General features: G+C 44.7%; 4 protein-coding genes across 6 annotated transcripts in view; 3 read left to right on the top strand and 1 right to left on the bottom strand.

The window, feature by feature from the left end:
* The window catches only part of LOC130582214 (acyl-coenzyme A synthetase ACSM4, mitochondrial-like), a 22560-nt gene extending 18159 nt beyond the window's left edge, over positions 1-4401 (top strand). The window contains exon 14 of the mRNA XM_057380783.1: positions 4280-4401. Within this exon, the coding sequence (XP_057236766.1) occupies positions 4280-4366 (87 nt within the window). The 3' untranslated portion in view covers positions 4367-4401. The remainder of the gene's footprint in view (positions 1-4279) is intronic.
* Positions 7-1600, top strand: LOC130582213 (acyl-coenzyme A synthetase ACSM3, mitochondrial-like). The gene is made up of 2 exons (XM_057380782.1): positions 7-251; positions 907-1600. The coding sequence occupies exons 1-2, from the start codon at positions 94-96 to the stop codon at positions 1091-1093; spliced, it is 345 nt and encodes a 114-aa protein (XP_057236765.1). The 5' UTR covers positions 7-93; the 3' UTR covers positions 1094-1600.
* Positions 4402-7593: 3192 nt separating the features above from the next.
* On the bottom strand, positions 7594-11515 carry THUMPD1 (THUMP domain containing 1). Of its 3 annotated transcripts, none has more exons than XM_057380788.1 (5): positions 11266-11515; positions 10916-11096; positions 10326-10574; positions 9403-9733; positions 7594-9260 (listed from the first exon to the last, which is right to left on the bottom strand). In XM_057380788.1, the coding sequence occupies exons 1-4, from the start codon at positions 11479-11481 to the stop codon at positions 9405-9407; spliced, it is 975 nt and encodes a 324-aa protein (XP_057236771.1). In that variant the 5' UTR covers positions 11482-11515; the 3' UTR covers positions 7594-9260; positions 9403-9404. The 3 variants fall into 3 exon arrangements, with proteins under 3 accessions (XP_057236771.1, XP_057236769.1, XP_057236770.1); XM_057380787.1 differs by having other exon boundaries at positions 7599-9260; positions 9392-9733; XM_057380786.1 differs by having other exon boundaries at positions 7595-9733.
* A 598-nt stretch (positions 11516-12113) lies between these two features.
* Positions 12114-24625, top strand: REXO5 (RNA exonuclease 5). The gene is made up of 19 exons (XM_057380778.1): positions 12114-12271; positions 12976-13097; positions 13888-14014; positions 14844-14928; positions 15422-15571; positions 15711-15799; positions 16583-16698; positions 17461-17599; positions 18147-18241; positions 18991-19093; positions 19698-19834; positions 20145-20253; positions 20589-20699; positions 20818-20955; positions 21414-21506; positions 21997-22216; positions 22678-22871; positions 23378-23487; positions 24403-24625. The coding sequence occupies exons 1-19, from the start codon at positions 12170-12172 to the stop codon at positions 24470-24472; spliced, it is 2310 nt and encodes a 769-aa protein (XP_057236761.1). The 5' UTR covers positions 12114-12169; the 3' UTR covers positions 24473-24625.
* Positions 24626-26194: the final 1569 nt, after the last annotated feature.

Here is a 26194-nt window from a genome sequence, read left to right as displayed (position 1 = left end):
GGGATGTGTTTTAGCACGGGATTGTCACAGTGAAATATTCCATCTCTGCAGGAGGGGCCTCACCCCACACCTAAGGTTCTCTTACCCAGGGCAATGTCCYTCTCCTTCCTCGCTGTCCCCTGTGMTTCCAGGGCAGTTTTGTGGCTCATTTCTCACAGTTTGACCCTCCAGACTCTCTGCAGGTTCCCGGTGGATGTCCTGGTGGGTGCTCCCACGCTCTACCGAATGCTGGTGCAGAAAGATCTCTCCAAGTACGTCACTGASTTATTACTAACGCTTCATTTACCCAAACTAAACTTCTGTCATCTCCCATATCTGACTGTTTGACCCAAAACAGGGTAAAAATTTAATTTAAAATATTCTTCATGATAAGGCCATCATGAGTTTTGCTGAGTTTTTGGATCAAACATTGAGAAACTTGATGTTTTCCCACAGAAATTTGCTACTGAATTTGTGAGTATGAAACTGAGAGTGTTAAATTCTTTGTCATGGCTTTTGTTTACCACATTAATTGTCCACACTTTGGGAAGGATTTCATCCTAGAGAGTGCAGTCAGCACGAGGTGAGGGAATGACCTGAGGCAGTTTTATCTCCCCCTGCTCTGCCCTCACTGCTGTCACTGTCCCCTCTCCTTTGTCACTGCACAGGGTCAGCACTCAGTTCTGCTCAGCACAGCAGCTCAGTCACAATCCCAGCTSACTCCAGCACCAATTGTATTTTTCMTGKSTTTSACTGACTCTACTGCTCCAYACACACAGAGTTTTGGGCACAGACTGATCCTTGTTGTGTCCAGAAGGCTCTGGGACCCTCTGATTTCCCCTCCACAGCCCCAACTCCCCCGTGCCCACCCTCCTGTCTCACCCATAGACTGAAATGCTGCCTCTCTTGTTTTTAACTCCTGTGAAGATACAAATTCATGAACCTCAAGTGCTGTGTGAGTGGAGGGGAACCCCTGAACCCCGAAGTCATGGAGCAGTGGAAGAGCCAGACTGGGCTGGACATCCGCGAGGTGTACGGGCAGACTGAAACGGTACCGCTGGAGGGTCAGACCCTGCCAAATCTGGGAAATGATTGCTGGAAGGTTGTCTTGTAGAACACACTCTGCTTCCTCTTCCACATTTCTGTCAATGTTCCAGTAATCCCCTTCCCTGGCAATCTCTAAAAGAACTCCTTGTCATGATTTTCCTCACAAAACTTGCCCAAAATGTGGGTTGGTGGGAGGAGATGTGCTCCAATATTCCCACAAATGCCCTYAAGATAATTCCAAGCAAGAGTGACAGTCAAGAGGGCAGAGTTTGAATCTAAGGGAAGAAGAATGGTTAGCAGAGATGAATTTTTAACTGAGAATGGAACAGGGTTCTTTCAGGGAGTTTTATGATTTTGCTTATCTGTACCATACAGCACTGACATACAGGATCCTGTGAATCTCAATTCCTTACTTTGGAATTAGTCTAGAAAATGTGTTTAATGAATCGAGTGGGAATGTAGCAATTTTCTATTGCAAAACTTTGGTTTGGTTTTGATTTTTACAGGGAATAATCTGCTCTGTTTTTAAAGGAATGAAGCTTAAACCCGGATCAATGGGGAAGGCAGCTCCCCTTTATGATGTTCAGGTCTGTTGATTGCTCTTTAGATTTTGTCATCAGGGATTTTTTTGTTGGACTGGATTTGGGTTTGGGGTTGGTTTTTCCATTGGACTAAAATATGTGTTGTTTTTYGTTCTAGATTGTAGACAAAAATGCCAATATCCTGCCTCCAGGACAACAAGGGGAAATTGCTGTCAGAAGCAAACCTATAAGGCCACTTGGTTTYTTCTCTGAATATTTAGTAAGAACTWCATTTTATTCCTCACCACCACTACCAATCTCCCAAAAATCTTTCCAATTGTATTGTGGTTCAAAAAGCTGAATCTTTTTCACCAATTTATTATTTATTACTGCAGTAGTTAATTTATTTGGGTTGGTGGATTTTAGAAAAGGGAAGAGAATAACACACTCAAGATTGAGTTAAATTTTTTCCTAAAGAATGAAAATTATATTAAACCTATTTTATTGTATTTTATAGCAGTATCAGTACATCTTTGACTGAAAAATTAAGTTCCAGTGCATTTGATGTTATGTGTGTTATAGCCTAATGTACAGCTAAAGCACACTGAAAATCTGAACTGCTCCTTGTGCACCTTTTCAAGGATAACCCCAAGAAAACTGCAGAGAGTGAACGTGGGGATTTTTATGTCACGGGAGACAGAGGGACTGTGGATGAGGAGGGATATTTTCGGTTCATTGGAAGAGATGACGACATCATCATTTCCTCAGGGTGAGAGTGCTCTCGTGTCCCAAACCTGCCAGGGACAGTGTGAGCTGTGACCCCACAGCCCTGAGCGTGTCTGAACTTTGGTTATTGTCACCTTTCCATGGCCCCACAGCACCATCCTGGTGATATCAGCAATATCCACCTCCCCTGCAACATCTCACGGGTTCCAACAGGGAATGGAGGCTTCAGCTGGCAAAGGAGGGGTGTTTATCTGGTTTACATTTTGACTAAAATTGAAGGGATCTCTATTGGGGTCAAAGAGCCTTTGAAACCATTTCTTTCTAAATGGAAATGAAAGGATTTGGTGCTGTTTGATGCCATACCATGATGTGGCACTGGCTGCTGCTGCTGCAGACCCCAGGGATTGGGGGGATGGAGCTGCAGCTCAGGGGATCAGGGAGAGGGGACAGATGGAAAATCTCCACAGCCCCAGCATCCTSTGCCACTGTGAAACCCTCCTGACCCAAACAGCTTTCCCATTTCACCTAAACCTTCCACAGTTCTCGATTTGTTCTGCCTTGGATTTTCTTTTCTTCAACATGACATTTGGTACTGGTTTTCCAGCTAAAAACCCCCAAAAAGCTAAATGCTGTTTTTGTTTTCCCCTGCCTAGGTACCGCATCGGGCCGTTTGAAGTGGAGAGTGCCCTGATAGAGCACCCAGCTGTGGTGGAAACTGCTGTTGTCAGCAGCCCCGACCCCCTCCGAGGAGAGGTGAGGATGGTGAGGGGAAAGCAACGCCTTTGCTCAAATAGAAAGTGATAGAAAGAAATCTCTGCTTTACTGCATAAAGTACAGCCCCACAGCAGCTGTGTATCCTTAGAATGGTGGGATCACTTGGGCTGGAAAGAGCTCTGAGATCTCTGAGTCCAAGCATTGACCCAGCACTGTCAGTCCCCAATGAACCGTGTCCCTCAGTCCATCTGCTTCCACCGTGGGTGATCCTAGCTGGGCTCACAAGCCAATCCCTCCCATTTACATTCCTTTGCCCTTCTGTTTCTTTTCATCCTAAGGTCTTCTCTGTGGAGACATTGCAGTGATGTTTATTTTGTTCTTGTTTGGACACCTTGATTGTCCTTCCTCTTGAGTGCCCCTGAGACAAAGGGAAGAGGCTTTTATTTGTAATGAGGGCACAGACCCTGTGCTTTAAATCTTCCCTGGTGCACACACACACAGAACTGGGCACAACCATTCCTTATCACACTCCTGATGGCTCTGAGCAGCACTGCTCACTGGTACCAGTTCTAACAGTTCCTGATGGCTCTGAGCAGCACAGCTCACTGGTAACCTCCACCTCAGCCCTTAACAGATGGTGTCACATCACTTTTGTTTGATTTTACAGGTGGTGAAAGCATTTGTGGTTCTGTCACCAACTTTTTCATCCACGGACCTGGAGAGCTTAACTYGTGACTTGCAGGACCATGTCAAGAAAACTACTGCTCCATATAAATACCCTAGAAAGGTAAATACTGCTGAGGAGAAACTTGCAAACAGTTTCTGTAATTCTGTTATTCTCAGGAGGATTACAAGAATCACTTGAAAGAGGCAGCAGTAAAGATTGATCTAGAGCACTGGCTCCAGCAGACTTTCCTAAATAATATTAGTTTACATTATTTTTCATGCATTTGAGTGAAATTATTTTCAAACGTCTCAAAAAATTCTAAGTTTCATATATCCCAGTTAGATCTCCATGCTCAGACTCACAAACATAATTCCCATTTTGAATTTAACCTTCAAAGGAGTGCATTACTGATGCCTTTAGGGTAGCACATGACTGAATTTGAATAAGTTTTTATCTCCTGATAGAAGTTAATATCAGTTAATAAACACCCACAAGCCCTGGAGGATACACTTGGTGTTTCTCAGCAATGCCAGTGCTACAGGAAAAGAGGCACTGCAGTCACAGCCAGAGGGACTCTTGGAAGTCCAGCTGTGTACAACATCTGAATCACTCTCTATTTATCCAGGTGGAATTTGTCCAAGAGCTGCCAAAGACAGTCACTGGGAAGATCAAGAGGAATGAATTAAGAGACAAAGAGTGGGGACGGATATAGCATTGTTTGGAATTTAACAAATCTTGTCATTCCATCAGCAATATGTAAATTCATATAACATAACTGTAAATTCATATAACATAACTGTAAATTCATAAAACATAACTGCCCTCATTGTGATCTCTGTTCAATGCCTGAGCATCAAAAACATCCAGAAGTGATGTTTGTGCCTTCTTGCAGAGCCTCCAATGTCAGTACTTGACTGAAATGTTTTATTCTGGGTAAAAAATAAAATTTTCAATATACTATTTCAATGGCCTTTCAATAAGTGAGATTATATTGGGTATGTGAGAAATAATCCTTTTATAGATTRTGTGATCATGTATTAGCAAGCTGTAGAAATTCACAGTATGTGTTTAATGTTGCACATATACATATAACTGAGGATATAAATATATGCTTTGTGTATGCATTTGGCACATACAATTGCTGTGCTTGCTTTGGTAAGAAAGTTAATATTTACTTTTATGTCTTGAAATGCTTAATACATTTCCAGAATGGGTTTGGAACTTGGTCCTGCAGATTTTCTGGACTGTGATTTTTGTGACTTTGTGCGTTATTTTAGTCAGTCCATTGAGCAGGAGCATTTTATAAGTGATCTACAACTTCATCTCCTTTCCCTCAAGACAAAAACTGGAACTAAGCTTTAATGAGAAACAGAGCAGCCTTTAGGTGAGTTTGGGTTTAGTTAGCCAGAAGGATTTYAGATTGTTGATATCAAACCAACTCTTCTGCTAATAGTTGATCTGGGCCTAAGCAGCCATTCTGTAAGARTAAAAAATGAACACAATTTATAAATGAAATGGATGTAAGCTTATCTGTTTGAAAAGCAGAATAAGCAGAAATTGGATTAGATTTTTAAGTGCAATAAAGATGTTGAAGAATGTAATCTGGTCACAATTTCAGCATCTGATTCTTTTTAAGAACATTCAGATTTCAAATGTGAGTACTTTTTGGAAAACTAATCCACTTTGAAGTGAAGTAATCCGATTTTTCATGTAATCCATTTATATTCCCTGTAAGTAATAGTTTTTAAAATATAATCTAATTATGACCTTGGAAAGCAATTGATTTTAAAAGTATAACCCTGCAACAGGTTCCTGGGCTCTGCTCCTGCTCTGTGCCAGGCTTTAACCAGGGATTTCTGTCCCTGAACCCTGCTGGTGGCACCAACTGCTCAGGAGTTTYCTCTGTGCTGCAGCCCAGACTGCTCTGGGTGCACAGGAGCTCAAATTGCCAAAGTGTCACTGCAGCGTGGAAATGGCACAAATCCTGCACCTGACCAGGAGAAAAAGGAACAAACTGCTCACTCAAAACATTTCTGTTTGATGAGTGCCCAGGGTTTTGAGCCCCAGTTGCTCCGTTCCAAGTTCAGGCTGGGCTCAGATTCAGTGCTGTGTTTGTCCTGCACTACTGACTTGAGGAATTGCTGAGCCAACCAACTGATATTCTCTGTTCCTCTGGAAATGAATTTGTTCTTTTTGTTGGGTACTGGGACTGATGTGTTACCTGCCAGCTAAATCCTAAACAGAACCAGGAGCTCCTAAGTTTGCAGGCTTGGCCCAGGAAGGGAGCACAGCCTGGAATGAAACAGCAMAGGGGTGTTATTTCTGTGTACAGACAAGCTGGGCTTTGGGAAGAGTCAAAGGAACAAAGAGACAAACACAGAGTGGTGCTCTGAGCTGTTTGCTGCTCAGCTCCTGACCAGAACACACTCATCCTGGCCCCGTGTGAATTCCAGCATCCTTAAGAGGACAACCTGCTAAATAAGGGTGGAGGACATGCATTTTTATTCTGCTAGTTTGAAATATTTCTAAAGCAGTATATCCTCTATGACTTCAAATTATACATGGGAAAAAGGGTTTTTGAAAGAAGTGACAGAAGAGGGAAAATGGACTGGCCCTTATTTTTGCATCTGCAGCACTCTTACTGAAAGCCATGACAGGCCTAACTCTGTGCTAAATATTGTTTTGTAAAAATGCTTTTTACTCATCTTTGATGATCTTTCTAGCTCCAGCCAGTACGGGGTTATCTAGAGTTTCAGGATTAAATATAATCAAGGATTTCCTGCAGTGTCAGTTCAGACTGTGAGATATTTCCATAGCAGAGGTTTAGATCAGCCCTGCTAGGTCACATCTCACATTTCCTGTCACCTCTCTGTAGCCCTTGCACTTCACACAGAGCTGCTACAGCTCTTGATTCAGCAGATGTAAGTGGTATTTGAACTCTGTGACCAAGGCTGTATTTAATAGGAGCACAAAAACACCAGTGAATAAAGAAAAAAAAAAGAGGCATGGGGTTATTTCCTGGTTCTGCTGTAAACTCACTTTGTACTGCTCATAACCACATCTGCTGTTGCAGCAGGAGCCTGAGAAAACAGCAAATGCTGTGTAGTAAAGCCATCCATAACCTTTCAGAACAACAAATTGTTATCAACTGCCTGTAAAACACAAGTCCCAGTCAAGGCTGTGCCAGGAGGGTTCTGCAGGWGGATCTCACCTTCTTCACACCTTTAAGCCCTGAAATGGAGATTCCTTTGCTTTCCAGCTCCCAAGTTCATTATTGTCTGAGGTCAAAAATAGAAAACAAATGCACAGAATGCTTGTCTATTACTGAGTGATCATTCCAGGTCATTTAAATGCTCTTGCACACTTGTATCTCATTAATGAATTAGGCACCTCTAAACAGGTGGAAGACAATTTGGTCTCTTTTTTATAGAGAAAATGAACATTTGGGAATAGCCCATCTGCTAATTTAAAAAGCAATATTATGATGATGTCCTTGGCTCTGGGGCTCTSCACTGGGAGCTGCTGGGCAGTGCTGGCCTGGACAGACTGCCCATGGGTCACCTTGCAGGAATGGGCAGTGCTTTCCTGCAAAGCCAAACCTTTCCAACCAGCAGTCCTGGCAGAGCATTTTCACCCATTTTCACCCGTTTTTGCACGTGCCACGTCCCAGTTCAACCCAAGAGCAATCTGAAAGGGAAGAACACCATGCCCACAATGAACAGTTGCTCATATTTCATGTTGTTTTCCAGGCAGGCCACCAAACCAAGCCTCTCAGGTTSACAGGATTAGCTGTTTCAAGATGGCAAAACCACAGGGTGATTGTTTTTGAAGAGAATATAACACAGGAAGGATTTTGCAGAATGATTCTTCAGGGCACAGGATATCACCAGCTGCTTCCAATCAGGGGCAGTYATTAGTGTTAATTAAAGCTCTCCCCTGCTCTATTTCACTACTGAAATGATAAATGAGCAGAAACACATGCAAATTAATAYTTTAATTACACAGTTGTGACCCTCACAAAAGGCAAGTCAGTACTGGAAAACACCTAGGCTGTAAGACTGACTTACTGTTTGTCAATAAAGGGTTGAATCCAAACACTGGAGAAGTGAAGGCACAGGGGAAAGCCAGGGAATTAATCTGTTAACAGTAAATGTTCAGTAAGTGCAAATTAGGAAAAATCAGAAGCAAACTGTAAGTCCTGTAGGCACACAGTGAGAGGGAGGAGGAAGGAAAAAAAAACACCCCCTAACTACCCCAGTCTTTGTCCTTAGAAGGTAAATAGGCTGTGATAAATCGTGATCCACAACACCTGCCACCAATAAACATTCTCAATCTTTCCTCTGTGTAGACACTGATGGTTTTAACCCCCACACAAAAACCTTTACAATTTAAACAAAACACCAAGGGAGGTAAGAAAGCAGAGTTTTAATAAATGGCTTGCAAAGGGAGACAGGACTAGGGAAAAAAGTCATCTTCATTTTTCAACTTCCAAAACAATTTTGAAAGAAAACGAGAATATAAATTATSAGAGACTTGAACACATTATTTTCATTAAACCAAGACAAGTAACAAGTTGATTCTTTAAAGTAAGCCTTTTCCCATTAGCAACACCCAGGCTTTCATGCTAGAAATGAAATACTAAAGCTAGAAAGCTGTACAGGAAGCATACTGAAAACCCTGTAGGAAAGCATATTATAGCTGCACTGGTTTTGGTTGGTTTTTAGAAGTCACTGGGACAGTCCACTGTAACAAGAAGACAACAGAAAGACTCACTAACTTGCAATCTAAAATGAAATTAATACCATAAAGCTAAAACTGTACCAAAATTAAATTCCCCTTACCTAGTATATAATGGAGAGCTTCTTTCATTAGAAGTTTCCAAACAGTATTTAAATTCCAATTCTGAGACTTTTAAAAAAAAACTAAAAACAGAAGCACTTTATAAAATCCCTCAAGGATTGAGTCTTTGGAAAGAGCAGCAAAAGGCTTTTTGCAGGAAATTTCTCAAAAGGATTCCATTCAGTGATTACAGCATTTACTATAAACCAGTAAGTGCTGCATACACAGCTAATGTAAACACACATGTAATTTTTGATAAAATCATCTGCACTGTCTGCACCGTATTTCTAGAACAGTCCAATCTTTTACTGTAAATCATCTCATAATATTCAAGTATTTATTTATATATCATAGCAGTTCTTTCCATTCATTCCAAGACAGCATATCCTTGCAGAGCTGTGTACATATAAATGTTTGTATAAAACCCTCCATCAGACAGGAAATGGCTGGATTTACCTCATTCTGTTGTGCACACAGAAAAATGTTACCAAGTTCTGCAGTTGTCAGGTCACTTCCTTCAAAATGCTCTGCAATGGATCTCACTTGTGTCCATGATGGCTCAGAGCTGGTTCTGTGCTGCCTTTTGGCCTCTGCAGCCTCCAGTCATAGAAAAGAGTTCATACATGTCAGGATGAACACGTGTGCACACAATGCACACACTCCTGCTCTCTGTGCCAGCTGAAGGAAGCTGCAGGAGGACAGCAAGGTTCACCACAAAGGTGATGCATTCTTGAGCACCCTTACATCTGCTGCGATGTCAGCTCCACCTGCAACAACCATTAAAATTCAACACATGATGATTGTAAAACCAGCATTTCAAAACAAAACCCACTCTCCTCATTCCAACACCCTTTCAGAACTCCAGGGCAACTTTTTTCTATCTTTGGATTACATTTACCTTTCCCTTACATCTACACTGTAAGTGCATCATTCCCCTTGGGCTCAGGTTCTATTTCACTTTGATTCTTGTTCTCTTCTTTYATTTCTTTGSAGCTCTTCTCCTCCTCCTCAKTTTCTGGTTTTGCTRCCTCTGAGTTCTGTTTTTCTGTCAGACTTGATGGGTTTTGTTGTGTGTCCTCTTTGTCRCTCTTCACCACCTCCTGCAGATTGTATTTTCTGAACAGAACATAGTCCCTCACCACGCTCAAGCAACAGACACTTTTGATTATTTCCACCAAAACGGTGTACTGTGGATTATTAAGATCGACTTTGTTTTCTGGATTGAGGCTGCCCACAATTCCTGTAAAAGAAGATGCAGTTTAAAAGATGCTGGGSAAACTGTTTAAAAGCATAAGCATGTCTTTTTTAATGGATGAAAACCAAGAGAGAGAAGGCAAGATCCCCCCCAGTTGTAACCAATTATTTATTTTTATAATTGCTTAAAATAGCTGAACAGAGTAGGACTCTCAGAATATACCACCAGTAGGACTGAAGTTAACTGAAAAATCATCCCACTGCAATTACTGAGAAACAAAAGATGGAGCTATTTTATGAGCTAAATATTGAAGAGAAATAGTAACATTATTATTTCAATATTGCATCAGAGAGAAAGCCTGACAGCAGTCATTTCACAACACACATAACTGACGCTGCCAATTATATTCACCCTTGTTCTCTCTTCTGCTTGTTGTCTCTTAASACATCAACACCAACAAGGAATACTGGTGTCAAGCTTTTTTCAAGTCTTAGAGAAGCTTTTAAGATTCAATATACAGGTTTTAAACAAGTGTGTATGCCCACTAAGACCACTTTTAATAGTCTGACCCCACRCTRTGCATGCAATAYACTTGTGCWWGTAAAYTTGTTCTGTTTCATGTGAAACCCATACATACCTGCCAATTCCTTAATCACTTCTTCCCTACTTATATGGCTGTTATTACGAGCTTTGTAAACAATCTGAAAAGTACCCTTGTTAGGGGCTTTAAACCAAGGCTCAAAAAAGGTTTCCGTGTATTTTTTCATATCCTCCATAAAAGCCTTGCAAGTTCCAGAAATGGGCAGCATGCGCAGAATGACTCTTGATTTCTTCTTTTTAGTGGTGTGCATATCCTTTAGTATATGGTGCACCAGGTTCTCAGGTTCTGTAAGAAAAACAGCTGGGTATAAGCAACAAATTGAAGGCACTATCTCTGTTCTTCACTTTCTAAATAAAGTGGGGAAATGCACACTTGGCTGCACTGCTGCCAGCCTCAAATCTTTTTATGTAAAACATTGTTTTACTATACCAAAACTGGAGAATCAAAGATTACTTTGTCAAAGCAGTTTCCTCCACTTTCAGCTTCTTCACTAATGACAAAATTCAGTGGTCAGCCAAACTGGAAGGGTAGTTTGATACACACRTGGTACTTGGAAGCCACACTGCGGYCTTTCMCTAGCAGTGCTCAGAGCAGTTTGCATYACTCAGCATCAGCTGAACACCCACCTATGCCCTGGGTTCTGATGAACACCACGTTGTTGGCACCGCTCTCCACCGACTGGAAYCGCCGCAGCTTCTGCTCGGTGGAGGCGCGGATCTGGCCAACCTCCTTCTTCAGAGCCGCCTCCACATCGTCCTCATCCTCCTCCCTGTCGCTCCCAGACAGCCTGTCCTCGGCATCTGAAAACTTCACACAGCACGGTTTGGGGTGAGCCCCGGGCTCAGAGCCCGGGCAGGGCCGGGGGTTCCACAGAGCCCGGATCTGCGGGGGCACGGGGCACACCCGCGGCTCGTTCCCCGCACACACCGGGAGCCGAGGCCCCGCCGCCCCGCTCCCTTTGCCCCGCCGCACGCACCTGCTCGGGCCCGTAGAGCAGGTCCCCGTACTCGCCCAGCAGGCTGTAGGCCTCCCCCACGCACTTGCGCTCGTTCATGTTGCAGGTGATGAGGATGCCGCGCATGCCGGCCTCCAGCTGCCGCCCGCCGCCGCGGGGCCGCTTGGCCCGCCCGCCCAGCGCCGCCAAGTGCCCCTTGGGCCGCCGCTTCCGCGCCGCCGGCTCGGCCGCGGCCATCGGGGAGCACCGGGAGCACCGGGGGCACCGGGAACACCGCCGCAATGGCCTGAGCACCGGGAGCACGGGGAACACCGCGAGCACGGGGAGCTCGGGGAGCACCGGGAGCACCGCCGCGATGGCCTCAGCGCCGCCCCGAGCCCGAGCCCGAGCCCGAGCCCGCCCGGCCCACAGCGCCGCGCCTGGAGCGGCGGCCGAACCGCGGGCACCGAGCAGGGGAACCGAGCGAGGAAATGAACCGAGAGAATGAACCGGGGGGACCGAGGGAATGAACCGCGGGGACTGAGGGAATAACCGCGGGTACCGACCGAGGGAAAGAACCGAGGGGACCGAACGGCGGAGACGGAGCCTCCGGAGCGCGGGTCGCGGAGCCGGGCTGGTGCGCTCGGTGTTGCTGGCCCGCCCTCATCGCGCTCTCGGCGCTCGGCTGCTCCGGCCGCGGCCCCGGCACCGGCACCGCCCAACGCGGCCCAGCCCAGATCAGCACAGCTCAGATCAGCGCGGCCCGGATCAGCGCGGCCCGGATCAGCACAGCAGGGCCCAGCTCAGCGCAGCCCAGATCAGCGTGGGGCGGCCCCGGCGGGATCGGTGCGGCCCGGGAGCGCGGGGCTGGGCCTGGCCCGGCCGTGAGGGGCTGTGCCCGGCTGTTCCCGGCCGTGCCCGGCCGTGTCCGTTGCTCCGCGGGGCCATGGTGAAGGGGCTGTCTCTCAGCGGGCGCAAGCGGCCCCGGGAGGCCGCGCCGGGGCGGCGCAAGAGGCGCAGGGCGGATGGCGGCGGAGCGGAGCCTCAGGTGAGAGCAGCGCGGGGCTCTGTCCCGCCCCTGTGCGCCTTGGTGTCTTTCCATCACATCTAAAACCAGTATCTTTAAAATTTGTACAGGAGGAGTTCTTTGGAATAATCAGTCTGTTAACACCTGACACCTGTGGGCAGTGGAGGTCTCCAAAATGCTGCATTTACTTGCTAATTAGCCTTTAGAAGAATTTGTGTTGTGTGGAACTGAGTGGCAGAGTCCCCACGACTACTCGGTGCTTTCTTTGTGCAGCTTCATAGATTTTACTGAAGCATTTTTCCCTGTAGGAGTCAGCAAACCCTTCTGGGAGAGCAGATTCTCCCAGAATTCACACTGAAAATAGAGAAAAGCTCGAGTGCAGTGCAGTGGCTACATGTAACACTTGTACAAATGTTCAAAGCTCTACAGCAACGAGTGGGGGAAAGGGTTGAGAGCAGGACATGGTGTTTGCATATCAATTGTCCCCTTACTGCATATATCTGCTTATGTTAATCTTTGTTAAATCAATCTTTGAAGTTAGAGTACCTGTATTACTGGAATGTTGATAGTAAGTAATATTAAAGTGTGATCTGAAAGGAAATTTCTGCCCATAACAAGTGGAAGAATTATTTTAAATGCAGTTGGTTGTATCCAAATAGGTTTTTTCCCTTTGTTTTCTGTGAACYGGTGTGATTACATGAAACCTCTCATTTTCCTTTCCACAGGAAAAGTCGTGTTGTTTGTCAGCAGCTCTGCTTGGTGAGGACTCKGAGATCAGCCAGGAGCAGCTGTTTGAGCTGCTGAAATACGCAGCTCTGGGGGAATGCCACGATGCAGCACAGCCCAGGTACATCCACAGCCTGATCTCGTGTTCTCCAGTGCTGAGGAAACGTTCCTAAAGCAAATTGGCCATGCTGCATTTGGAACTCCCACCGTGGAGCTGCCATAATCACAGCCTGAATTACACAGATATCACTGTTAGACTCAGCCACAGAGCAGAATTCCTCTGTTCTGACAGAAATCCTACACTGAAAACAAAATACCCTGTTAAAATATCATCACAACACAGATATTAATGCATTTCATGCTAGATATAATTGAAACAGAACATTCTAGAAGAAAAAAAACATTATAATCAACTTCTGCCTTTCTCTGGGCAAGTTCTYRTTAYTGGAAGGGAAAGGCTGAGGAGGGTRTATAACCCTGAATGGCAGAAATACAGTGAAGTTAAATGAACCTTAAAATGAAACTCAAAGCAGAAAATACCCCACTTTATATTTTAATAATGAAGAGAAAATTACTTTGTGAAACTTGTTTTGATGAATGAATTCACCAGGCTGCATCAATACAGCTGAAGTTACTTGTGTGTTCACATTCTGATGCATGTAAATGAGGTATACATGTCTTGAAATGGTATGCAGCAGAAATTTGCAGTAACCCTTCTCTCTCCTGTAATCTGTTACTTCCAGGAATATGTGGCTTTTTGAGATAAGCTATAAAGCCTTTTCTTACTGAAGTAATTTGGCACTTTGCCATTTAGGGGCTTAAAAGCTGGGCTGGTTCCAACTTTTTWAAAAAGTGCTTGATAATTTTGCTTTGATTTCTTTGTTTGAATGATTGCTCTTTTTTAACTGCAGCTGGTGCCATATTTATCACCAAAGCCACCTGGCTGGGGTTGTGGTTGTTGTTCTGCATGGAATGAGCCAGCTCCATTTCTACAGATTCTATTTACAGTTCAAACACCTCAGGAAAGTGTTCCAGCATGTAAGTCCCCAAACTGCTTCGGTGTCTTCTAAACTCCTTCCAGTCCTGAAATCACATCCCAGGGACAATGGCTGCAGTGGCAYTGCTGCCTTTTCCAAGGATGTGGCCATCCTTGACTCTTAGAGCAAACGAGAGGATCTATTTGCAGCAGTTGTCACTCAGAACAAAGGACAAGGCTTTGATATTAGGAACAGGAATTTAAGACTTAYGTCTTTGAAACCTTACCAGGTGAAATGTGGATTGATGTTTCAGTCCTCTGACTGTTATATCCTGCATCTACARGATGCCAATTAGATTATAAATATCTTGGAATCATTTCAATAACTAGGAATTTACTCTGAGTGAGGAGACTCTCAATAGTTATGCTAATGCCACTGGTTGAAAAATACCACTTTTGATATTTGCACTTYATGTCAAGTTTTTCCCATTTCCCAGAAAGATTAGTTAAAATAATTATTTTAATTTTCTGACTTACAAGCTACACTTTTGAAGGAAGATAGAAAGAAARAAGGACTTGAATTCAAGCTTCTAGAGAGCTCTTCCTGAACTGCAGCAAATGTAAATCACAACTTAACTGGCTTTAGYTTCTATCAAAGAAAGTCTTGAGATTTGCCTTCTGGATCATATCAGGCAAGGCAAATCTGTCCTGTAGYACAAAGAATCCTGTCTTTTCCTTCACTGGAACAGGTTTGGTTTGTGTTGGGTTCTCCTACTTGATARAACACCAAATGTATTTCCACATGTCTTTATCCATCCTCTTGTGAATGTGGCTGGTTTGGGGTCACTAAACCCCTCATTTGCTTTGTTCTGCTTGTCTTTCAATTTTCAGAGATTCACATTAACACCTTCTGCTAACTTCCCAGTCAGCCTGTRTGGAGAAGGAACAAACCTGAAACCTCAAAACACTGCACAAGGTATTTTGTTTGGGTTTGCACTATCTCTTGCAAGACAGTGACTCACTTTGAACAGAAATTTCTGACTTTGCATCCCCTGCAATCCCAGTGTGCTGCCATGGTGAAATTGGTTAGAAAGGAACACATACAATGGTTTAAACCATGAGACTTCTTACCCTGACTGCTTCAGGAACTCATGTCGGGCTGATTGTCACGAGGGAATGCAAAAAGAGAGGAAGGTTTTAACATATTTAATCCCAAACTCTGATGCTTCACTACCCTTTCTGTGATTATTTTATTGTAAGGTGTATCTAATCAAAGAGACAGAGATATAAATTAGTTTTGAGCCAAGAAGACCACGTTTCTGTTTTTTTTTTCTCTGACYCTCTCTCTCCAGTCCGTTGTGAGGTGGTGATTTGGAGTGGTGCAGCCTCTAAGACATTGATCTGATGCAGAAACTGAGTGCARGTAGAGAGTGCTGTCTGAGCCTGACAGATGTTTCTGTGTTTTACAGGCTTGACTTCCACCAGCAGTGAATGCATTACTAAAAGCTCAGACTTGAAATGGGATCCTATCATTCAGAGATATGGAGAAAAAAAACAAGGCCTTACAAGCTATACTCTGACCTTGGAAGAGCAGAAAAAAAATGACTATCCCACAGAAGGTCAGGTTTTTTGAGTGAAGGCTGTTTAGTTGTTTTGTTTTGTTGGGGGTTGTTTTTATTTTGACAGTTTATTTCTATGTTTTGTATGAGTTGTAGAACAAGGGTCTTTTTTTTATTCCCGAGTGTGTTTTCCCTCCAGGTTCCCCTGGATGCAAGGGCTTCATCTCCACAGAGTGTGATCAGCAGAGGACAGACAGCAGCCCMCTCTTTGGTCTGGACTGTGAAATGGTAAAGACTCAGTGATTTTGGCCTTACAGAATAGAGTCAGGCACCCGATTCTTTAGCAGCTCTTCCCAAGTGAGCCAAGCACTGTCTGTGTTTGCTGAACCACTTCAGGTATCCTGATAGCCACTGCCAGTCCCTCCCTTGATGGTACCAGTGCTAATGCAGCCATGGGAAAGGCCCCGGCGTGGTTCTGGCAACAAGACAGAAATCATATCCTGATATCCTGAGCAGAGAGCTCAGTTCTGTGYTGGCTCCCAGGGCAGCAGCTGGATCTGCCAGGCCTGTCAGCAGTGCTGCAACAACCCCTGAGAGTGCTGTGGAATTCCTCCTCAACTCTCCAAGGTTTGGGAAAGGAAASACAATTCCCTGTCACACATCTTTCCTTTAGCCAGCACAGTTCCTCTGGCAGCTGCTCTGGTGAAGAGCCCTCCTTCAGTGCAGTTTTAAACTTGCAGATATGCTCGTTTGACATCAGCATTGAGTAACTATTGCTACAGCCTGGGCTCTGCCTTTAAACTGTCCAATTTCTGTGGGGCTGGTGCTGTCAGAGGCAGCTGTGCAGTGCAGAGCTGATTCTGTGAAATCAGCACTTCCTTACAGTGTTTGTCTCTGTGCTGTGCTTAGGGTGCACATGGAACAATGGAAATGAAGCACAGTGAGTGTAATCCTGCCAGCTCTGAGTGGTCCCTAGGACAAGGCAGTCCCTGGCAGGGATGCTGTGCAGCCAGAGCAGATGTTGGCTCAGTTTGTGCTGATGGAAGCTCTGCCTCTGCTTCTTCCTGCCAGTGCCTGACTGCCAAAGGGAACGAAGTCACCCGYGTGTCGTTGGTGGATGCCCGGGGCCAGTGCCTCCTGAATGAACTGGTCAAACCTCAGAGCACAGTGGTCAACTACCGCACCAGGTCACTTGCACGTTCCTTTCTTATCTCTTTGCCTTTCAGAGCTGCAGCCCTGTGAGATTCAGCCTCTCACACAGGACCTCTGGGCAGGCTGTGTTTGCACAGATGCCTGCTGTGTTCTCCTCAGTGTTGAGAATACAGTTCTTGTGTGACTAAAGTGACCAACATTATGTGTACAATCTGCTGCATAGGGCCTGTGGGGAGAGGCATTGCCACTCTGCAGTGTCCTGGGGGAAATTCTGTGACAAATTCATGATACACAGTGCAAGTTACTCTGCACTGCTGTTATAAAATAAGATGGAGTCYGTAGCTAAATTTGCTCGTATGTAAAAAATGCATAGAGCTTGTACACACCTCTAGGRTGGGACTCAGGATTATAACAAAAGCAGGCAAAACACAAGGCTTGTCTTCTTCAAAACTTTGCATGGCTTTGTCCAGGAGGTGATGTGTGAGACCCCTCAGGTTACTTGGAAATACCTCCCTCCAACCAGCAGACTTGCAGTATTTCCTTACTGGTGCTATCTGATGYTACCAACTGCAGCACTTAATACCTGGGAGAAACAAACTTTTGAARCAGATGTGGTTGCTCTCTGAGCAGTTTAATGTAGCTGCAGTAATTCCTATGATGTTGGAACAGAAAGCAGTCAATAGCATTCTGTGATTAGTTACACTGAGTTCATATTTCACCAGAGCTGCTTGTGATACTCTCCAGCACACACTGTTGCTAATGTCTTGCTTTTAACTCATCCAACTTTCGTTTTGAAGATTTTCAGGAATCACAAAGAAAATGCTTCTTCCAGTGAAAACRAGACTGTCAGACATCCAAGCCAGGCTAAAAAAAATGCTTCCCCATGATGCAGTATTGGTGGGTCATTCTCTAAATTCTGATCTTCAGGCTTTGGAAGTGAGTATGTTTTTAAGTGTGTTTTTCCCAACACTGTGTTATTTGAGACCTGAAAACTCTAACAATTGCTCCTTTTATTAGTGAACACTTGCTAATTGCTTTTTATTATGAMTAGCCCTTTGTCTGTAAGGATTTAAAAGAGAAAGATGTTCCTTACAGCTATAAARTTTGCCAGGGGCTGTTCAGAACCCAAAAGGGAGAAGTCTGTCCCTACACAGGTATTGTTGCAACTGAAGTTTTACCCTTCTGCTTTAGCCAAATGCTTCTGATTGCTCTGTCATGGGGAGAACTGAAGTCCTTTCTGTGGGAAATTTAACTAATCTCAAATGCTTGAATCATAATTATCTTTCTAACCCAATCTARATTTCCCACTAGAGTGGGAAGTAGRAAGGAGAGTTGGACTTGTTTWGTTTTTCCTTTTGTTGTGGATCAGGTAACTGTCAGTGAGAAACTGGACACTGAAAAGGCAGAGGCACAGARAACTGGAGTTACTGTCCAGTGTGTCTGCTGTTCGTAAATTAAAGTGGTGATAATTTTTCTCTTCCAGATGATCCATCCCAGTGTAATTGATACTTCACTGCTTTTTGCCAGAAGTGAAGGTCGAAGATTTAAGCTAAAATTTCTAGCCAAAGCTGTTTTAGGGTAAGATTATACTGTACTGTCATGGGAAATATTAGAAACTGTCACGGTGGGTCAAAGGGTCTTATTTGGCCATTACTAGTATCAAAATTATTATTTTTTACTAACATTCAAAAGAAAGGAGCAGGTTGTGCAAGTAAGATATGGTAAAAAAGGATTTACTGGCTGCTTGAAACATCAGGCAGCATCATAAATGGGCTTTGAGCAAGCAGGRATGCTGTGGCCCAAGCAGATTTCAGTCCCAGCAAAACCAGCCTTTCTGCAGGGCTGTGGAGATGTACTCAGTTACAGAACAACTGGCAGGAGAGAAAGGCTAATCCATGAAAGTCTGATTTACTGCCTTAAATCATATTTCTGAGTATATCAGCTACCACTTGATACTATCTTAGTGAGACAGTTCTCCCACACTCACAGTGAATGGTGAACTTCACAGAGCTGGAAATTGCCTTTGTCTCTGTGTGCAAACTGAGCTGGGCCATTGGTCAAGAAAGAAGTAAAATTTTAAAGTAGTCATGCATCAGAGTACCAAGTTTTAGCTCTGCTTCTGTCAAACTTGGTAAACAATTTTGCTCAATGTTACAAAAACATTTCTTGCAGTAACTTTTGGGAATATTTCACAAGAATGCTGCTGCACAGAACTGAAATCCTTTTTGGAGAGGGGAGAGCTCTTTTGCCTGAAAAGGACCCAGTTTAGAAAAGACAGTATGTTGGTCAGTGTGGAAAAATAGATAACCTTAATTTTGATGCCCTAGGAAGGAGATYCAGTGTGAGCAGAGGATTGGCCATGATCCTACAGAAGATGCTAGAGCTGCATTGGAATTAGCTCAATTCTTCATTGAGCAAGGACCAACAAAGGTAGTTACATCTAACAAAGACTTCTGTCCTAAAATACAGAATATAATCTTGGTGTGCTTATGCTGAAAAAAACCCCCACTCCTGCCCATCCTCCTGGTGATTTAGAAAAGAAAATGGAGCTGTGACAGGGCCTCAGTTTTGACAGAGGCTGTTCCTTTGAGCCCAAATGCAGKTACCTGATGAGTGAACACTTGCTAACTGCTAACACTAGCAGTGCTCAGTGCTCAGTGACACAGGGCAGCATTGCTGCTGATCCCAGAGGAGCATGGCTCAAGGACTGACACACCTCCAGCCTGCAGGAATGCCTGCCATTTCCAGATGAAAGAACACACCTTGTGTCTTGTGCTAGTGATTCAGCTGCTTTTATGAGTGCCTTGTGTTGTTGTTTTTTGAGAGAACTTTTTTGGAGATGATTGCTGGTTGATGCAGTGGATGCTGCGTGCTTGAAAATGACAACAGAAAATAATAAGGCAAGAAATTAATGGCCTTGTTTCTTCAGTGCTGGAGCGTGCCTGCGTGACTCATAGGAAAGCACAGGCTTTTTGGTTAGCTRCAATTAGCTGATGAGATGAAAGCCAACTAATAATCTTCTTCCTTCCCCAAGGTAGCAGAACTAAACTTGGAGATGCTTCTGACAGCTGAAAAACTGGCTGAGGTCTCACAGAACAAAGCTGCACTACAGCCACAAGGATGTGGGTTCCAGGAACAGCTGAATGAGCCTCCACATTTATCCAAACCATGGTAATAACTCTCAGATACCTGTGTTTTTCATCAGTTGAATCCTCTGTAAAATCAAACAAGTATCTTATATTTGCAGAACCCATCAGGATCTTGGAGAGACACAAATAATTGCAGCATAGTGCTGAAAAACTTTCAGCAATTTCATCTTAAATTTCACAGAGTATTTCCTAGGCTTCTTTTGATGTTATGAACAAGAATTTTCTTTCAAATTTCTTTAATGAACTGTAAATCTCTGASAAGCCTTTCTTGAAAGCTTTTATTTCCCCATACTGAAAAGTACTGTGATTCACAGTGTGCTTCTCTCTGCCAGTTTTTTAGATTGTCTGCAGGTGACTGGCCAAAAACCCCTCCTTTTGGGCAGACAGGGACTGGACTCTTCTGGCCTGTGTCAGAGTAACGTGAGCACTTCAAACAAACAGGTGAATAGACTTGGAGTGGGTTGGTCTAAACATCAAAATAGTTCAAAGTTGTTCATGTTCTGGGAGTGGGTAGATGAGTCCTATTTTAAAAAGCTCACTGACAGTACTGTTAGCAATAGTGTTAATACCAGTTTAGCTGAATCCGTTTGAGCAGTTCAGAATTGAGCTTTGATCCTTTGCATCCTCTCGTGACTCACCAGAGAAGAATTTCTGCCTGAGGGCTTTCTTGGACAATAATGAAAATTAAAGTTGGGTATTAAATTCAATAGCTTTGTGATCTCTGCAGTACAATTGTCTTGTACTTCTTTGAGCCTTGTATGCTCTTGTCCCTCCAGATTCTTCAGAGAGCCTTGGAAGATGTTCCCCTGTCCAAGTTTAGTATCATTGAGTTCAGTTTGGGTCCAGAGCACRTTGCATCTCACCTTCATGCTGGACTTCATGAAAAGGTATTATTGTTTGTTTGAGAAGAGTCTTCATGCTGAGCTTGCAGAGATCTATCAGGAGGCACCAAGTAGTTAGTTCCTTTGCTTTGTGAAGTGCCTTCTCTAATCTGTGTTCCAACAGGTGAGAAGCAAGCTGACTGACATGCTGACAATTTACGCAGGTCCTTTTGGAAACAACTTCTGCATCAAATCTGTGAAGAAAGAATTTGGGAGGTGTGGACCAATCCAGTCCATTACAGTGGTAACTGAAACATTCCAGGTGAGGAGAATTCAAACACTGCTGATAGGCCTGAAAGGTCTGAGTAGGGAAGATACAGATTGGAACCACAGAGATGCCACTTGTTCTGTTTGGAGTTTTCTTCTGGTAGTTCAGTCATCAGCTACAATCACTCAGGGTACCTCAAAAACTGCTCCACACATGTGCTGCTCAGAGAACTTTAAGCAATGAGGAATCTGAGGTGCTTTTTATCCTTCTCAAGGGAACTGATAGGTAAAGGCTTTTRACAGCCAAGGGAGGAAGAGAGGGTATTGTTACTTGAAGAGTCAATGGAAGGGGGTTCTAAACATCTGGTGTGTGTGGAGTGTTCCATATATTACCCCCAAGATTTTTTATATTCTRTTTTTAAAAGAAAGCACTTTATTGAGGCCTGACTTTTAAAAAGGGAGGGCTGGTGTGTCTCATTGATAAGCTGAAGTGTCTTTTTATTCCATTTCAAGCCRTTTGTCTGTATCCAGTACGAAGTTCTGGAAGCTGCCCAGCTTGCTGTGGAAAGGCTCCATGGAGCTGAGGTGGCAGGATCCTGCATTGAGGTAAACAAAGCAAGCAGCAACAGCCCCAGTCAGCTCAGCCAGGCACAGCCTCCAGAATTGTCTGGGGAACATCTCCTCACAGCAGTGCCTGGGCAAATGCTGCCTCTTKGTGCTGTTACATCTCCCTGTGCTGGGCTCTTTGGGCTGCTGGCACAAAGGCAGTGGCTTYATCCCTTTTTTCCTTTCTGCCTGTCAGCCACGGGGGATTAGGAAGAGTTCTGACCTCCAGCTGCAGCCTCAAAAGGCAGATCCAAGTAACAAGGCTATACAGAGTGTGCCATTTCAGTTTTAGAGTGTTTCTGCATTGCAAATATGATCTCTCTCCCCTCATCATGACTAATTAAATTGGCCTTCATTAGTCATTTATTTCAAGTGAGGGAAAATAGCTTGTCTGCTTTTGGTAATGGGAGAAAAATACTTTAAAATAGAAGCTCAGAACACAGAGCTGTGTGGGCTGACATGCTGTTTGTTCCTGCTGCATCCTCCCCAGGTGCAGAGACAGGTCACTGCAGCAATGCTGGACTGCAATGCTCTGATTAAGGAATTAGAACTGGATGTAGAAAATGAAGGTGTGATTTATGTGGCGGGTCTAAAGAAGTCATTAACAGAGACAGACTTGCAAGAAGAATTCAGCCAGTTGAAAGACCTGGAAACACTGTTCCTGCCAAAGGATCTTCAGAGTGGAAAGCACAGGAACTACTGCTTCCTCAGTAAGTAGCTTCACACACAGCCTGCTTATTTCCTTCAGAGAAGCTCATTCAGCAGCCCTTGGGACTTTGCACAGACACAGCAAGAGCTGCTCAAACCCAGGTATGCTCAAAGGGATCGATTTAAAATTCTCCAGTGAAAGCACAAATTGTTTGGAGGAGCACTTTACAGCTAAATGTTTAAGAGGAAGAAACACATGCTTAAAAACCCAAACATTTACTTAGAAAAATTCCAGGATAGCTAATGGGTACCATTACTTCCATGAGAGGGCTGGCTACTGTGCAGCTTCACACAGAGCAGTAATCCCCCCTAAAAGTGAGAACATCTCCACAGTGCTGCTGCAGCCAGCTGGCATTTCCAGTCTGATATTTATCTGTAGCAAGATGAGGATCTGCTTGCTGCAGTGATTTGTTTCTCATCTCTCTCCTGCTCCACACCTTTAGCCCTTCTCTTTGCATTTCAGAATTCCAGAATTCACAGAGTGCTGTGGATGCCCTTGAAGCTCTCAATGGATGGACCATGAGGGGTGGTGAGCTGAAAAGCAGAAATGCTCTTGCTGCAGGTCACCTCTGGAGATGGATTCAGCAAATGAATCACAGCAACAGGAAGAAGGGAAAACACATCTTCTTTGAGCAAATGGAGCAGCTGTCTAACTCTGTGAGTGTGAGGCTCTGCTGATGTTTGTTGGGATTAGYGAGGGACTCCCTGGGAACCTGGACTGGTAACTTGGAGCTGACTGAGGTGCAGAGCTGCCTGTGACAGAAGGGTCYCCTGGTGCCAGAGCAAAGGGGCTGCCCAGGATCAGTTCTCACAGAGCAGTTTGAGAGCTGGTATCACATGAGATGATGTTTGCAGGGTATTGCATAACGTTCAAACCCAGAGCTGCACAGGGCACTGGCTGGTGCTGCCAGGAGTGAAGCCTGGCCCTGGAGGGTGTCAGGGTGCAGTGGCACAGGAGGCACAGGGAGAGGTGGGTGCTGTGTGGCTGCACAGGAAGGAGCAGCTCTCAGCTGTGGTGCCATTGGGGCACAGCACGTGGCTCTCCCTGCWGCTGGGCCACTGCAGTGCCAAGAGCTGCCCTCAGCTGTGCCATCCCAGCTCWGCTCCCCACCCTCAGCAGCTGCTGACAAATGGCACTCAAAGGCTTCTGTTCTCTTGTGCAGGAGCAGGAGCTGAGGAGAAAGGTGAAGACGTTGGACCACCATATCAAAAAGCTTTACAGAAGTCTGCAGAGGAACACCCTGTGCGTTGTTCTCTTTCCTGGAGTGAACAGGTAACTTGCCTATTTTGCAAAGAACCAAGGAAAATACAGAGCCAAATATTTTTTCTTAATCTATTAAAAATTAAAGCCCTTCACAAGGAAAAGCCTAAGAGAAAGCCTGAAGAAGCTGTACAGCTTAATGGCAGTGACAGTTTCAGCCAAGGGCTGCTCTCAGTGTGATTTGCTCTAATTCTTCAGTTACTAAAAACTTCAGGAAAATCATTTTCATAATTTGTCATCTCCAGTAGAGCACAAGTTGTGTTGTCCCCCCCAAACTGCAGCTTACAGAGGCAGCAGCAGCTCCTGCCCTGCCAGCAGACACTCCCTGCAGGTCACCAAACACTGCCCTGTGTGCCTGGGCTGGGCCCTTCAGAGCGTGTGGGCCTTGGAGCAGCTGCAGGATCCTTTCTTTGGCCTAAAACCACCTCAGGTTCACCATTCCTGAGCTATCATTTGCCTCAGTTACCCTGCACACTCACCTGTTCCTCCCCAGCAGGGTTTGAGGTGGGATGGCTGAGCTGCAGTCACTGGGCTCAGTGCATCCCAATTTCCTTTTTGCTCAGCACGAGCTTCCATCAGCGAGGGCAGGAATCCCACCAGCAGAACAGGTGCATTCAGGAATCTGTGTCCTGTGGCAGCCCCAGAGCCTGGCTTGCACTCTCAGGCTGCTGGGGGGGTTGGATGGGAGCTCAGCTCCTGCTGGGAAGAMGTTTTTTGCCAAGTGAGGTTCCTGTGTTCCTGTACTGCTGTTTCCCAGCAGTTCAGAGGAGGCTTCTTGATTAAAAGATAACTGTGGGTCACAAAAAGGAATTGGTTTTGCAATGTRCTGACCCTGAGGGTTGCAGGCCCCTCACTCCCAGCCCAGCAGGGTTCTGTGCATGAGGGCAGCCCTGAGCAGCACTAACACACCTCTTGTTTGTGTTGCAGCACTCAWGGATCACAGGCTGCCCTTGGGCTGATGGGAATAAAAGATGATGAAGGGAGGAGTGCTTGTTAAACTGCCAAGTTTAAGTGWAGTCTTTTGTTAAGATATTTTTGATTACTTTAAATATTGATGTCTTTGTAAAAATCTCTTACCATATGAACAATAGGCTTTCACTCTGTATTTTGTACAAAGTCTAAAAATAAAAGCAATTCAGAATRTCTTGAAGCACAAAACCTTTTCCATTAACCCTTCCTGCTGTGAGGAGGTAGAGCTCAGGGCACTGGGACAGAGCTCCCAGGAGCACAGGGATGGTCCTGGGGATGGCAGTGTTCTCTGGACAGATGGACCTGGGCCATTTCCCTGCCCCAGCAGCTGCTCAGCAGTTACAGCCACCCCAGCAATGGGGCAGGAATCTGGAATTCCTGTGCAGTTCTGGAAATGGGCGCTGCCAGCTCCKGCCTCCGGGAAAGTGCTGTACTTGCTCCAGGGAAAGGAGGAATTGGTGATTCATATTTCTTGGACAATCTCCACTTTCTCCTCCCTCCCTGGCCATCCCCACCCTCCCCTCACACACACACACACACACACGAAAAGGAAAAAAACGTTTCAGGGTGGCTGTGGGAGGGGCAAGGGATGTTTTAAGGAAAGCCCATGGCTGTGTGCACTTTGCACAGGAGCTGGAAGGCAGAATGAGGTGATGAGAGACCTGKCCTTTGCAGCCACTGCCCTCTAAAATAGAGGCTGCTTCAGCATCTCTGTTGACATACACAATCTCCATGCACAAAGATGCTTAGGAAAGCTTCTGGCACTCAGAAAAGAAACGCAAAATTAAAAGGAAGTGCTTGTTAAAAAGTTTGACCACGAGATAAGGGATTATTTTTAATGTGAATTGCAATAGGCTGAGATAAAGCTGAAATAGTTATCATTCCAGAAATCATTAAATACAGCTAATAGAATATTTGCACTCTCCTGCTTTCCAAGGCCAAGTTCACTGTGCTGGGCTCTCTCCTCACGCTGGCATTTGGGAGTTGGGAATTGCTGTGTGGAGGAGCAGACACAAATACAAGCAGGAGGAAGGCAAGTTCAGCACAAGCCCAAAGCAGCAGTGAGCAGGCAGGAGATGCTCATGGCAGTGCCATTAATGACTAAATCTAAAGCCACCTGAAAACTGAATCTGTTGTTCAGCAAGATGAATGCAGCTGATTTTTTTTCTTACAAAAATGTATTTTGGCCCCTCCAAGTGTGCCTCCAGCAGCAGAGCCTGTCCTGGAGCAGCGAGCACACACCAGGGGCAGAGCTCAGGCTGTGAGGGCCACACCAACCCCAGCACTCAGCCTTCTCTTTTAGGATTCATTCCTGTCCAGGCTGTTCTCATCCAGCATCTCCTTGTTGCAGACACTTACACTGCAAAGTCCAAAAACACTGGCTACTTTTCATTCCCCTCACTTAAAAATGATGGGATCACCTCCCTGCAAGGATTTAGTGAGCATCCAGGAGYCCTGCTTGAGAAACTCATATGACAAATAAAACTAGCAAGAGTCCTATTCATAGGCATGAAAAAATAAGTAATTTGTCCCTTTTTAATTGAAAAATGTAAAAAGGACTTCAGCTTTAAATAAGACATTTTGTACAAAGCTTGAGCACAAAAAAGTGAACACCAACGTGTCGTTATGTAAACACCACAAATGTTACTCATTTGTTCAGTAACACAGAACAGCCTGAGAGATCCCCTTCCAGTGGGTGAGATTTCTGCAGCTGTTCCCTCCCCTCAGACCTTACTGGAATACAGGAAAC

The sequence above is a fragment of the Malurus melanocephalus genome, unplaced genomic scaffold (assembly GCF_030028575.1).
Source record: "Malurus melanocephalus ecotype Western Australia unplaced genomic scaffold, MMel_1.1 scaffold_471, whole genome shotgun sequence".
Classification (NCBI taxonomy): domain Eukaryota; kingdom Metazoa; phylum Chordata; class Aves; order Passeriformes; family Maluridae; genus Malurus; species Malurus melanocephalus.
This window is presented reverse-complemented; position numbering and strand designations above follow the sequence as displayed.